The sequence below is a fragment of the Synchiropus splendidus genome, chromosome 15 (genome assembly GCF_027744825.2).
Source record: "Synchiropus splendidus isolate RoL2022-P1 chromosome 15, RoL_Sspl_1.0, whole genome shotgun sequence".
Classification (NCBI taxonomy): domain Eukaryota; kingdom Metazoa; phylum Chordata; class Actinopteri; order Syngnathiformes; family Callionymidae; genus Synchiropus; species Synchiropus splendidus.
The window spans coordinates 11,379,537-11,394,655 of NC_071348.1; the positions used below are offsets into that span (position 1 = coordinate 11,379,537).

Sequence of the window (15,119 nt, forward strand, 5' to 3'; positions counted from 1 at the left end):
ACATAACAACAATTTTAAATAAAGTTGTCAGATTAGATTTTAAGGCCGGAGTTTTTGTTGTTCTTTATTCGTTGTATACAATGTTGTCAAATCAGAGTCGACGTCTATTTACTTCCGGTAGTAAAGGTCATAGTTGAACTCTAGACGGAAGCCTGTGATTGGCTGAGAGCGGATGTTATGAAACGTCATTGGCTGCACATGCACACGCCTTTCCTCAACAAAGCAGAGCGTGAGCGAAGGCAAGGTCAGTAAAACGCTCTGCAACACCACTATTTCGTTTTACATGACATGCGCAGCAGCAAAGATTTTACATTGTTTAGTAGTGTTTAAACAGCTCCCCAGCACCTAGTATTAGCCGCGGCTAACAGTTAAAGGCTAACAAGCCGTCTGAACTCGCAGCCGGAGGAACTTAAATGTTAAGTAATAGTCATGTCAATGTCCCCCTGGTATGTTCCCTTTGGCGTACAAGTAATGGCGAGTGTTTATATGAGGTTGTCGTGTGACTGGATGGATTGTGAACTACAAAGTTTGCTAACATCCTCCTAAACAGCGATGTATTTGTTTACCTTCCGCGGTTACCGCATTATTGCGTTCCAATATCTTCTATCTACCGGACATAGCTCCTATAATTTTACAGTAAAACAATAGTAGCCCACTTTATTAAGCTTGAGAACAAATGAAGTACACCCCGAACCAAATTTTGAATATAACAATGGACCCCTTTAAAAGTGCCCTGTAATACAGTATAATGTATAGTGAGTATCAAAACAAAAACAACTTCTGCTTTGCTCGTGATAAAGCCTTTCCTACTATTGTAATTTGCTTTCTTAGTTGTCGCCGGTCACCTATTTATATGTTTCCAGTTGTTGCTATGACATTTGAAATTGAGATTATTCATTGCTGTGCAGTATGAATTCCTGTCAAAATGTTGCACTTCTTCCTGAATTATGTGTTCATTCATGAGGCCTCTGTTTGGCTGCTTAAAAGACAATTCTTGCCCAAATTGTCAATGATTCCCATGTTGAATTTCCCCACTGTGGGAGGAATAATGGCAATCATTGTCTATTTCTTTTAGTTTGTTCTAGCGGAATTGTTTCACTCTACAATGTAACAAGTTTCCTTGCTTTTGCTGACTCATGTGTTGCTCTGCATTGTTCACTTCAGCCCCTTCATGTTGGTGTGAACAAGCCAAGAGTAAACATGCTCACTGCACGCGGGACATGTGCGTCGTTGGCTGTCCAACGCCTGTTAAGAGCATCTGCCTCCTCCACATTAACACACCGCTCCCTCCTCCACACGACCACACCATGTCAGGATGATGTCGGGCTCAATCCAGAATGGGTGACTCTGGCTAAGAAGCAGCTGAAGGGAAAAAACCCAGAAGACCTGATCTGGCGCACGCCAGAGGGACTCAACATAAAACCTGTGTACACAAAAGCAGACTCGGCCAGCAGTCCGGATGAGTTGCCTGGAGTCTTTCCGTACACTAGAGGGCCCTATCCTACCATGTATACCAACAGGCCATGGACCATTCGGCAGTATGCTGGATTCAGCACTGTAGAGGAGAGCAATAAGTTCTACAAGGACAATATTAAAGGTATTAAATTAACATGATGAAATGTGCTTTTTTTTAAGTCTCACTCTTTGCCTTTTTCACGTTAGCTGGGCAGCAGGGCCTCTCTGTGGCTTTCGATCTGCCAACTCACCGTGGCTATGACTCAGACAACCCCAGAGTGCATGGTGACGTTGGCATGGCCGGTGTTGCCATCGACACAGTCGAGGACATGAAGATGCTTTTTGATGGAATCCCACTGGAGAAAATGTCTGTTTCTATGACAATGAATGGTGCAGTCATTCCTGTGTTGGCCATGTTCATTGTGACCGGAGAGGAGCAAGGAGTCTCTAAAGCCAAACTCACCGGAACCATTCAGAATGATATTTTGAAGGAATTCATGGTCAGAAATACTTATATTTTCCCCCCGGAACCCTCAATGCACGCCATCGCGGACATCTTTGCGTATACCTCACAGGTATTTACAGCCACCAATGAAGCTATTTTGTTTGAAAAATTAACCGGTTAAATAGTTTGAACTCTTTTGTAGCACATGCCCAAGTTCAACTCCATATCCATCAGTGGCTACCATCTTCAGGAGGCAGGTGCCGATGCCATTCTGGAAGTGGCCTACACCATCGCGAATGGCCTGGAATACTGTCGCACTGGCCTGAAGGCTGGTTTAACCATCGATGAGTTTGCACCCAGGTAGAAGCTCAGTAACTCGGCTGTGGAAGTGTTGTTTTCAAGATTTTAATGTTAAATATAACACAGAGAGAGTGGTTTATGAATTCTTGGTTGCAGTCACAGGAGCAGGAATGAAACTATAGGAGGTGACTTGTTTTGATTGCTTATTGATCCTCCTCGAGCTTCAAGATGAGCACAGTTGCACTCATACCGTAGATGACATGACATGTGTCATTGTGACGAATGAACAAATAATGGAAAATAAATGAAAAGCCAGTCATGTTCGAAGGGAGGATACCAAATTCACAGAATCTAGTGAGGATCTATGATAAGTCTTATTCTCACCAACAGGAAACATTTTTAACAGCGTTTCTGTATTGATTCTTGACTCAGGCTCATTTGCTTTTGACAGATATTGTTGTCAACATTGGACACATTCAAAAAACTGATCAATAGACATGGTTTCATTGCAAGAAGATGAGTCTGCTGAAAACGCTGAAGGGTGAACAGATGTTCTTTGATGATAAATTCTTGATTATTTTAAATTGTTTTCCTTCCTAAAGGCTGTCGTTTTTCTGGGGTATTGGGATGAACTTCTACATGGAAATAGCCAAGATGAGGGCGGCGAGAAGATTATGGGCGACGCTTATCAAAGAGAAATTCCAGCCCAAGAACTCCAAGTCGCTTCTGCTGCGTACACACTGCCAGACTTCTGGATGGTCTCTGACAGAGCAGGTAAAGTACTTTTATGTTACACTCTGACAACCAGTCACGATCAGTGTAAACTGGAGTGTGTGCCTTCCCTCCCAGGACCCGTACAACAATGTGGTCCGAACCGTGATCGAAGCCATGGCCGCGGTGTTCGGCGGGACGCAGTCGCTTCACACCAATTCATTCGACGAGGCTCTGGGTCTGCCCACGGTGAAGAGCGCTCGTATTGCCAGGAACACGCAGATCATTATCCAGGAGGAGTCAGGCATCCCCAAAGTCGCAGATCCTTGGGGGGGTTCTCACATGATGGAGTCACTCACAGATGACGTCTATAACACAGCCATGAAGGTTTGTCATGGGAGGGAAATGGGACCTAAAAGCAGTGGGATTTAAGTCTCTGGAGGGGACACGGTCCACTAAAGGCACAGTGAGAATCTTAGAGCTTTGCCAAGGAATATTGTTGGAATTGTATTTTACTCTATGACAAGAAATATATTTTTAACACACACACATAGGTAAGCAGTGAAGATGATTGTTAAGTCAGGAAATAGCGGAAACAGGTAGACAGTAATACGATGCATCTGGATTTATCCACGCTGCTCTCATGATAGATAAGGTCCAGCCGGGATCAAGTCAGCAGCCGAAACCCAACTCGATTGTGTTCACATCAGACTTTTGAGCCGAACGCACTTTGTCTCGAGACAGCGTTTTACATCTTTAATTCACATTAAAGCCCTCAAAATGCGCTGTTTTTTACCGCGTGCCCAAAGTTCCAACACCACAGCAGGTCTCAGCAGCTGCTTCTGGATTCCAGACCTCCAGGAGATTGACTCTGTTTACGGAGCTGTGGACTTGGTGGTGAAAACAGCACATTTTGAGTGCTTTATGGGTAAATAAAAAGCATCTGATTTCATCGATTTCATTGCCCCTGACTTAATCTGGTTTCAGCCTGTAAAAATCCATATATTAGCCGTGCTGTTGTATAAGTCAGAAAACGCAAGAAAAAAGTAGTGCCTTATCGTCCAGAAATTACATATGTCATTTTCAATGTGACATGCAAAGATTTTCCTTTCTTTTCTGAAGTAACTACTGTACCCTGTGAAATCTTACAAGAACAAGACTGAAGTTGAATTGAAAGGAAAAAAACCTGAATATGATTTTTAAAAACAAGAACAGACTCACTGAATTTAGTTTCATACTGCTGCATGTAAACTCTTTTTCACCTTATGAATTAATAAATAATCATGCAGGTATTTTTTTCATCGGTTGTGTTGGTCCCAAATGTTCATTCATCTCCCCGTCGGCATAAAGCTCAAAATCCGTGAGAACGTTTAAGGTGTGGAAGCCATAACTGCCGCTAGAATCAAGATTCTAAGTCCTTATTGGAACGGTGACTTTGGGTTATGTCACCATTTTCATGTCCAAGTTTCTTGTCACCTTCAGCGACGTTTGAGCACAAATCTCCTCAAAAGTTTCCAGGTAGAAGATAAACATGACCTGTATCCAGGGAAAGAGAGAGAGTGACCTGTTTGGCAACTTGACATCACTCAACAAAATCTGCAGGTTTCAAATATGCTTCAGAAATATTTCTGATGCTTCTGGAGATGCATGCAGAGTCTTGTTACAATTTCAAAAGAGAAATAACCAACACAGACTGAGTTTAAATTCTAAGATAATGTTAACATTTTACAATAATAATACCTTATTATTCAAATTTTTACAGGGACACCCTGTAAAAATTTATGAGCTGATCTTATTTTAGCAGGGTTGCGTCCGAACTGGTAGGGGAGTGTGGGTGTGTATATTAAAATACTTCTGAATTCTGTCCATGTTGAAGTGAGGGCTCCTTTATATTTTCTTCCACAGTTCATTACAGAGATTGAAGAAATGGGGGGCATGGCTCAAGCAGTGGTGGAGGGGATTCCCAAACTCCGTATAGAAGAGTGTGCAGCCCGGAGACAAGCCCGCATTGATTCAGGTATTTCATTTAACAATTGTTTCAACAATTACTACAGTTTGTTTTTTGAACATTAATAGTGCTGAGAATATATGTAATTTCATGCCTTTTAATGGTCTTGATCAGTGGTCGTAGTTGGATGTGAAGTCACTCATGTAGGAAATCTGGATTTATACATATTCGTATCCTACAGTGGAGCCAAATGGGTTATATACTGACTGCTGTTGCGCAAAAGAGAAGGAAGAGAAGTTTTGTCACTTAAATATTATAAAACAAGGAGAAAATAGGTAACAGTTTAATTAGACTGCAACATAATATTTGATATATTATTTCATTTTTTTATGCATTTTATTTAAATATTGCCAATATAAATCAAACATTGGAAATGTTGCATATCTTGGTCACAGAATGATGGAAGAAACATTAAATATGTGAAGGCACTTACCGGGGATGTATATTTTTTATGTCTTTTATTTATGTGATTTGAATGACAAAAAGTGCTGTAAAACCCATGTTACTCTTTTAAAGGATACTATTTAATACTATATTTATATTTGTGGAAGAGAAGCAGATGGGGAAATAAGGGGGTGAAACAAAAGAACTAGCAATTCAAATAATAAGCAGTGATGGAAGGAATTCAATTTCTATTGTAGTTTTACTCTGATCTCATGAGGGCCACATGTTGCCCCCGAGTCACACTTCGCCCACATTTGTCCCAGACTTTTCTTGTCATTTTGTCAACTACACCACTCCTTGTGTAAGGTTTCCCTTTGAATTGTGAAAACAAGTCTTGTGGTGTTCTTTTTTTCCTTCATGACACTTTTGGGTTTGACTTTATTACACTGTTTTCTTTTTCATTAAAAAAGCAATATAAAAACAAGTCACTGTTTTTATTTAAGTATATCTACATCTACTATTTTCCCCAGATTACTGTTCAAAATGGATGTTCTTGAGTTTGTGAAGCTTCTTTATATTCATTGAACATTCTTACACAAGATGCTCAGCATAGCACTCATGTATCCTTGTAGTCCAAGGTTCAGTATTGTTTCTCTGTGTACTGTTTAGAATTTACTGGCAGAATGGTTTTCTGCCGTCATGAAGCCTTTGCCATACAAATGGCATTTCACATACCGAATATAATCATATCGCACATTGCTACTTCTGTCAGGATCGATATCAATTCCTTATTGAAGATCCAACCTTCCTTACCTCATAAAATATGTCAAGTGCTTTTGATGCAGCTGTGGGTTGATGAAGACCATCACTGTTTTCCATCTCCAAGTCAAGTCTTACCCCAGTAATGAAAGAAACTGATGGTGGCTGTGGGCTATGTTTATGTATGACTCCAGACCCTCGGTGAATGTTGATGAGGGATAACCTTGATCCATGCCTGCGCCTGTCCAGCGGACCCCCACATCATACTGCCTGTCTGTTAGCAGGAGAAAAGCATACGTCGATGAATGGAAATAGCCCTAGCAGAGCAGTGCAGCGATAAATTCAGTTTTTTGGGGCCATCAGGCGCACATGGTGGTTTGCTTTTCTTCCGCACAATTAGACGCCTGACTTCTTTTCAACAGAGGACGGTATGTTTTTTTTCTTCCAACACAAGATAATTGTTATTGCATGACCTGACAACCATGTCATGAAAGTCATTGAGCACATAATAATATTTCATCAATAAGTTCACTGAACGTTTTGCAGAAGTTTGTGTACTCTGAAAGATGATTATGTACACATCATTTTCACCAAATCTTCACCCTACCAACCTTACGTTTGGAACCTCATGAAACACATATCATTTGATGATGTGAAGCGACTGTTTGAACCCTGTTAAGTCACATTTTTAGTCATTTTAGTTCTGGTTTGTTTTGTTTCAAATTGAAAAAAAAAAAACAGACAACTGGCGTCTCTACCTGAGATACACTGCATGTCTGCTTTTGAGCAGTGTGAATTCTGGTGGATTACTAGCCCTTGAGCATCAGTTCAGCGCCCTCTCAGATGCATCTTGTTGATCTGATATGACACAAATAAGAATTGTGGATAGCTACACACTTTTGTTCAGATAAAAATGGAGGGAGCACATTGACAGAAGCGGCAGTGCTTCGCTCAGAGGTGAGATGGATAGATTTCATGGAGCTTCTTGTCCTCCTCTGGGTCCGATCAACCTAGATCTCCTGAAAGCTGACCCGTCCCTTTTGGCCTCATTAAAGACAGATGACTTCGCTATGGTGAAGTTGATCTTCGGAAATGTCACAAAGTCCATGCAGTGGGCGGCTAGCTTGACCATGAGTCAAGACCCAGGATAACCTGAATACATCGAGCATATCTTGAATTAATCTGGAGGTGACTCACTGATTTGCTCTCAACCTGGCATTCCGTGTTTTGTTCAGGATCTGAGGTCATCGTCGGTGTCAACAAATACCGCCTGGAGAAGGAGGAGACGGTTGAGGTGTTGGCCATAGACAACACCATTGTGCGGCAGAAACAGATCGACAAGTTGATTAAGGTAGTAGACTTCTTAAGAATCTATAGTAATACAACCATAAGAGCTCTTAGAAACCACCTGTGTTGTGATGTCCTAAACATGTTTGCTGGTCAGAGAAGCCTCAGAACATGAAAAGTTCACCTGCAACTCTATGAAAAAGGCTCTTTCTAGTACATCCAGCACTAATTCAACCTGTCTGAAGTTTTGAAATTGAATCCCACCCCTGATATAGATATATATATTTACAATAGAAAACAAACAAAATGGGAACAAATGCAATGTCGAATGTGATTTAGGTTCGAGCAAGTCGTGACCCTGAGGTAGCAATGAAGTGCCTTGCAGCGATTGAGGAGTGCGCCAGAACCAGGGAAGGGAACCTTTTGGCCTTGGCTGTGGAGGCTGCTCGAGCAAGGTTCGTACTTTCGCTCATTGTTCTGCTCTCTGATTCATTCGCATTCATCAGGCATGTATGGAATAAATATGTCAATTAAGTCACATTTGCGTGTCTAATGGGTTATAATATTATTCCTCATTTCATTAGTTGTCTCTGGCTAAACCGTTTTCTGGCATTCGTTCCAGCCTGCTTCACACTGTGGGGTATAAATATACAGATGGTACACTTTTTTTTTTTTTGCTTTAAAACCCATTTTTTGTTTTTTAAATGTAATGCCAGGATTAGGCCGTGCTAATCTAGTTCTCAATAATGCTTTTGCTCACCCCTAAAAGTGCAGTCAACTCAACATGCTTCATGTTAAGGGACTTTTTTTTGTCTCTTGTTTGGAACATTGTAAGCAGCCCTTTTGAAGATGACATTTTGGTTCTTGTCAGGTTTGTTTATTGAAGAACTGCTCTGGACTGCGCTATCTAGGACAGTGGTCCCTCAAGTGCATGTGTTTGTCTGTACTTAAAAAAAGTCATTCTGACTGGGGCGGCAAGATAGAGAGGGAAGAGAATACGCTGCTATTCACATTTAAGCGCCTCCACTTTCATCAGATGTTCTGTTGGTGAAATAACCGATGCCATGAAGAGAGTGTTTGGGGAGCACAAGGCCAGCACCAGGATGGTTAGCGGTGCTTACCGCAGTGAGTTTGGAGAGCACGATGAGATCACAGTGGCCAATAACAGGTAGGCAAGTGTAAACCTCATCTTGTGTCGCCCAGCTTGTGCAGTCTGAGATGGTATTTCTCTTTTGTTTTTTCCTGCCTATCTGCAGAGTAAATGAGTTTAAAACACATGAAGGGAGGAACCCTCGACTGCTGGTGGCAAAAATGGGCCAAGACGGTCATGACCGAGGTGCCAAGGTGATAGCCACTGGGTTTGCTGACCTTGGATTTGATGTGGACATCGGACCACTCTTTCAGGTGATGAATAGTCAGCAGCTAGTAATTTTATTTACTTTTATGTTGTCTACGTTATAAATATTTACATTACAGTAAATACTGCTGTGAACTGAGTTATTGAGAATCAAAGCTATATTTTCTAGCTGCTATACAACATATGTAGCATGTAAATATAAGTATGTGTCTTTAATTGCAATACAGGGCAACCGTGATGTTTTTGGGTTAATTTAATATATATATATATATATATATATATATTATACTAAAAATATAATAGAATTGAAAATTATTTAATGTTTTCAATTCAAGACTTTTTTGAATGTTAAAATATTGTATAAATGAATGAAAATGAAATTAATTCATTGGATAAAAAGAGTGGCTATATTTTCTGAATAACAGTGTTTGTATAACTTTGTTGACACCTGCACGGCTGCAGTAGCATTTCAATAGACTTGTTCTTTGTCGGTGTAGACCATGACAGGATTATGTTGAACATCATATGGGTGAAGAGTTCTCAACCCTCCCGGACACTCATCTCTGTGTTTCATCAGAGAGGCATTTTCATGAATCCTCCTTGAAGGAATACCTGAAAAATGATGCATTAAGAATGGGTGAATGAGGGACTGTCAACGGTGGGTTTGTGTGTTGGCTGAGCTTCCTAACAAGGTACAACATTGTGCATAAAATGAATGAAGCAAATCATGTGTTAACAGATGCTGTGTACATCCAAAATCAGCGTGAGATTTCTCTAGCTCTCAGGTGTATTTCAAGTTCCCCTACATCTCAACTCTATGAGTTAACACTTAACCATAATAAATATGAAGCAGTGACAATCATAAAAGTTATAAGATTGCATAACAACGCAACAATCGTGGTGTGCCGGCTAATATCGGAGGCAACATACAGTACAAGTAACATCCGACTTACGACCTGCTCGACTAAGCGGATGCTTATTTTTTGTATTCAATGTCTGGCACCGCAGCACGTAGCAGCTCGGCATGGCATACGACAGTTATGGCAGCACACTATCCCAGCATCTCACTCTCACACAGCCATCTACCACTACAGTAGCACCTATAACCCTTGCGTTGGCCATTTTGAATGGCATCTGATTTGCGACCGGTTGGTCGGAACCGATCCCGGTCGTAAGTTGGATGTTACTTGTATATAAATATATACGAGCCCACCCTCCTCCTTATTAGATCCAGAAGTGTCGCCTGCGTCGGGTCAGACCAGCGATCAGCACATGCTTCTCAGTGTTCCAGGTTGTTATGATCTGTGTGTTTGTCAAAAGTGGGTGCTGCCTATTGAAAAATGCAGAGCAATTCAAAGGCCTGTTGCATTAAGAATTCTGCATGTCTCTGAAGCTAGCACTAACTTATGTTCAGTCATGAGCTAGTAACAAATGCAGATGCTTTCCGTGTACATGCACTTGTGTTCTTTATCTTCCATGTGATGCTGTGTTAATGGCCGTCTGAGCTTATTAATTGACTTATTAATTATGGGACCAAACACATTATAAAAACATGTTTATTATTTGGTACTACTAAAACTACTTAAAAAAATCCATAGTACGTTTTTTGTTGTTTTTTTTTTTAATCCATAGTACTTTTATGTAGTAGTTGTTTAAAAATACATAGGACTTTTGTTTGGTACTTACTAAAAATACCAAATACTAAAAATGTGTAGTATTTTTATTTCATACTTTACCTTTTAGCACTTTGCTTTTTTTCTATTGTACTTTTATTTGGTAAAACAATCTGTAGTACTTTTATTTGGTACCTTTTTTTAATTCAATACTTATGTCACATAAGAAAAAGGAAAGTTTTTTTCAGTCTGTTACAGCACACTTGTACATGCAGTAAATACTGTAGTAGTGTACTGGCAGGTTTCATCGACAAAGACTGAGCATGTATTCAACTTCTGCCTCTGTTCTGTGTTTTTAAACATCATTAAAGTTGCACGAATTATTACTCAAAAGCCTTTTGTATGTTAAGCAACTCGGAGGCTTCTATTTAGAAAAATGAAACTCCTGCACCTGACGGTGTGACTTCACAGCCCATCATCACCTCAGGTGTAAAACCCTCGCCATGTCATCCTCAAGACAGTCACATCCAGAAAAGCTGTTAACTGTCTCACCTTTTCATAATGACCAGTGACTCTTTGCAATTACGAACGGCACTAGCTTGATTAAATAAATCGCTGTTGCTGGCAACTCGCAGTGAAACACAAGCCTAGTCTATTTCTTTATATTCAGTTTGTGGCTGCATGGTTTGACTGCAGGTAGCGCTGCAAGTGAGGAGGTCAACGGTTCAAATTCAGCTAGAGGCAACAACTCTGGAACAAACGGGGTCTATTCCCTGAGTTTGTGTGTTTCATGCTCAATTTCAATGACTTGTCCGTGTGAGCTGCTGTAAAGATGTGGTACCTCACTGAGTGTCAGTGATCCTGTGCTTCCATCTAGACTCCTATTGAGGTCGCACAGCAGGCAGTAGACGCAGACGTCCACTGTGTCGGGGTCAGCACACTCGCCGCTGGACACAAGACTCTGGTCCCTGAACTCATCAAAGAACTCCGTAAGCTCAACAGGCCCGATATCCTGGTCATCTGCGGAGGCGTCATCCCGCCACAGGTACTTCTGTCAAACACCCTCCTCTCGCTTATTTTCATTTTTCAAAACAAACATGGCAGCTAGGTAAGTGGCTTTGATGTGGAGGTTGAACTACAGGGCACCTTTTGTTTTGATTCTCAGCAGTCTTTTGTCATTCTGGTGGAACATTAAGATCAGACCTGATAAAATAACACGCCGCAGAGTGGAGACTTGTGAACAAGGAAGTAGAATTTAAAACTTAAACTGTGGGTAATCCTGACACTTCGAAGTATGTGTTGATGCACCTGCGAGTGGAGTGAGAAGCATCAAGATCTGCTCACAGCTCTGCTTTGGCTGAAACCCTTGGAATGTGAAGTATGTCTACAACAACCATATTGACGAAATTTGAAACTTTATTTTCAGCTGTTTACGTGTTCTCATTCTCGCTCCTCAGGCGTCACATTGTGACAGTTGTCGGGTCTTTTCCACCCAGTGTTGATGCGGAGGTCAGCCTTCCATGTTGGGCGGGCTTTTAGCTAGGATTTTGAAACAGGGCATCCAAAACCCAGCCTCCAACCCATAACCCCGCCCCTCACCCCACCCCTTCTCGACACACCTTGTCAACAACTGACAACTAACAACTTGCTGGTAAAAAACAAAGCTGTAAACATCTATTTGTACCAAAATAACTTGGTTAACAACAAATAAACAAGCATCTGAGTCAAATAACAAACAGACATGAAAGCAATGAGCAATGAGTTAGTTTTGTGAAGGATTGTTTAAAGTTGAATGAGATGACACTATGAGTTGGGCATTATACCGACACGAATAATACATTTCAGGCGTCCTGCGGAGGAAACAGGGCGTCCAGTTTTGGGTGCTGGAGGGCGTCCATTTTTTCCTGTTTTGCAGTTTAGGGTATCCGCTGGACACCCAAGATGCCTTCTAGCTAAAAGCCTGATGTTGGGTTTTCAGTTCAGTGCCTCCCATGGCTCTTCCTGATGTTCAGAAAGAATGGTTGTGGTTAAGGTGAGGACACCGGAGTTGCCCGGAAACAGCCTCCTTGTTGCTAAAAATAGGTGTCACTTCTGTTATTCGTGTAAACTTTGATGCCCATTTTTGCCTCACCTTCACATGAAAACCAAGGCTACAGTAAACTGCCACTGTGTCTCTCTGCTTGTCAGTTTTGAAACTAACAAAGGCAGCTAAGGAAACTGCTTTGATGTGGGGGTTGAACATGGGACACCTTATGTTTTGGTTATAAGCCCATGAGCTCGACTCCTTTGTTGTTGTTCCGGCAAACTTTTAGTTGCCACTGTTTGAGGAGCACCCACACACAAAACACAACGCAAATCCCACAAAGTTTGCAGTTAATAGCCCATAATTATTGTGTAATATTGCAATCCTTGCGGCACCTGGTGGAGCAACTTCGCAGGCAGAAACACCACTTCAGTTTGGCAGCATACAACTTTACTGGAACAAGAACGGAGCCAGGTAACATGATATAAGAAATTAAAGATCATTGGATGAGGAGTTCCAAATGGTTTCAAATGTCTTTGTTCCAATTCATTGCCACCACTGGCCTTGAAGATGCGTCTTTCGTTGTGGATGTACTGCAGGTGGACGGACGGTGTGGCCTTCAGTTTCTATGTTATCTTGGACATAGAATAGTGCTTGGAATATTTGATGAATGCAGTAGGTGGAGACATTCACAGCTACATGAACTGACTGCTGAATAGCACTTATGGATTGAAAGCACGTTGGAGAAATCCAAGCATTCTGATCTGTTGAATGTGGTGTATGACGTATGATCTGTGTGTTTGTTCTCAGAGGAGGTTTCATGTCACCAACAACCCAGTTCAAACTCCAAGACACGCAATAGTTTGTACATCAGTATGCATGAGGTCTTGTAGAAGCTGAGATTGGAACAGAGTCAGGAACTCTTTGGAACACCTCTGGATGTTTTTCACTCGGAGCTGATGTGTGGGAAAGTGAGGTGTGAGGCTTACCGCTGGCACGGCAGCCCTCCCTACCTTTTAACAGATAATCGGTGAATGAAATGCAAAGCCGAAGTCCATGATGCTGCCAAAAGGGAGACTAGCATGAGAACTCTTGGTATTTCTCGGTTCAACTGTAGACTGGCCTTTTAATGAAAACGAAATATGGATTTGCTGTTGCTTTCTCTTTCACTGCAGGATTACGAGTTCTTGTACCAGAGCGGGGTGTCAGCCATCTTCGGCCCTGGTACCAGAATCCCCCAAGCCGCCGTGGAGGTCATCGACAACATCGAGAAGAGCTTGGAAAACATCCGACAGGCCATGTGACTCCAGAAATCATCAATCGTTTCCTTCATCCTGAATAAAACAAGGCGCCTGTCGTCGCCGCCAAAAGAAATTTCAATCATCATGTTTTTTGAATGAAAACTGAGTACATTTTGTGTCTGGCAATTTAAGGTAATGAGAAACTACGCTTCCAAGGAGAGCTCTTCTTGTAATTATTGATGTTGCTGCCGAGGTCATAACAGAGTTCTGCTCATTGTTTGTTAAAAGCAGAAACTTCTTGATGGGTTGTTTCGATCGTGTTTCAGTGAATGCTTTTCTAAACAAGTCCCTTGGCGATGACACAAGTCACGTGGCCTTGCCTACAGCATCTTGCCAGTTTCTCAAAGACAAAAGCAACAAGTGGGATGTAGTTTTCTATGGCAGGCGAAGTCGAAGTGTGAACCGTGAATAAAAAGTCAACATTCAGTCTGTTCTGTGTGCGATTTGACCTCGCCTTCACACCAAAAACCAGAGTTATAGTAGTTTTGGATTTTTCATTAGTTTTCCTTTTTATTACATTTTTCTTTTGTATATTAAATTCAGTTAGTTTTAATTAATTTTTAGAGTGGGTTGGCTTGTTTTTATTAGTTTAAGTTTTTGTAAACTGCTTAGTTTCAGTCCAGTTATTAGGTTTTTTTTTTCTTTCAATATGGGGTTTCGGAACACAGTACAGGATTGAAATGGGCCACAAAATTAGTAATGCACACTCAACAAAAGACACCATTTAAAATAAATGCATCAAGTTTGGAAAGATGAAGCTTTTGCCCAACTTACCACCATCTCGCTGGTCTGTGTTGTCAGGTCAGCTGTCGTAACACCAGCTGAGCACAAATCAAATGATTTGAAATCATCTCAAAATGCTTCTTCATGACATATATAAAGACAAAAACTAAGGACAATTTTGCTATAATTTTAGTTCGTTTTGAGTAAGTTATCCTTATAGGAAAAAACTTGTTTTTTATTTTTATTTCTACCACAATATACTAAACTATACTACACTAAACTGTAATAACCTTGATGAATACGCAGTTTTTTTCCCTCACTGAAAACAATGCTTTTTGAAAATTCCAGCCAAGTGTGTAGCTATGAACACCAGTTCTCAGACATCAATGTATACAGCATCAAAGCATTTATACAATGAGTAGTTGGGTTTTTCCTTGGAATCTATTTTTGATGTTTTCCTCTGGTGACGTGGACTTGTGCAAGTTGAGACCCTTTTTTATCCTTTTGCAGTTTCACAGCCACTTAACACCTAACTTTAAGTTACTTCAAACAAGAAACACATCTTTGAAAAATTAACAATATTTGTCCATGTGAGAAACTGGGTAGTCACTTATGCATGTGTTGCCGGAAACCTTGAAACCAACGCTTGCACATGGATCATTTTTCCCGAAGAGCGTCGAACCTCCATGTTCTCAAATGCATTCCAGCTATAGCCACAATAGCTGCATCTAATAGGCTGGTGCATGCAGTCCT

At 41.0% G+C, this 15,119-nt stretch overlaps 1 protein-coding gene across 1 annotated transcript; it reads left to right on the plus strand.

Annotated features, from left to right (window-relative positions):
• Window positions 1-146: 146 nt before the first annotated feature.
• On the plus strand, window positions 147-14,077 carry mmut (methylmalonyl CoA mutase). Its single transcript, XM_053844120.1, has 13 exons — window positions 147-244; window positions 1,165-1,597; window positions 1,663-2,030; window positions 2,103-2,260; window positions 2,803-2,974; window positions 3,050-3,298; window positions 4,817-4,928; window positions 7,298-7,413; window positions 7,689-7,804; window positions 8,386-8,517; window positions 8,606-8,753; window positions 11,197-11,364; window positions 13,518-14,077. The coding sequence occupies exons 2-13, from the start codon at window positions 1,201-1,203 to the stop codon at window positions 13,644-13,646; spliced, it is 2,265 nt and encodes a 754-aa protein (XP_053700095.1). The 5' UTR covers window positions 147-244; window positions 1,165-1,200; the 3' UTR covers window positions 13,647-14,077.
• The last annotated feature ends 1,042 nt before the right edge of the window (window positions 14,078-15,119 follow it).

Excerpts from the sequence above, each read along its gene's own strand:
- mmut (XM_053844120.1), top strand. The coding sequence starts at position 1,201 with ATGCTCACTGCACGCGGGACATGTGCGTCGTTGGCTGTCCAACGCCTG. Across the intron at positions 1,598-1,662 it reads CTACAAGGACAATATTAAAG|CTGGGCAGCAGGGCCTCTCT; the intron begins GTATTAAATTAA and ends TTTTCACGTTAG. Across the intron at positions 8,754-11,196 it reads ACATCGGACCACTCTTTCAG|ACTCCTATTGAGGTCGCACA; the intron begins GTGATGAATAGT and ends GCTTCCATCTAG.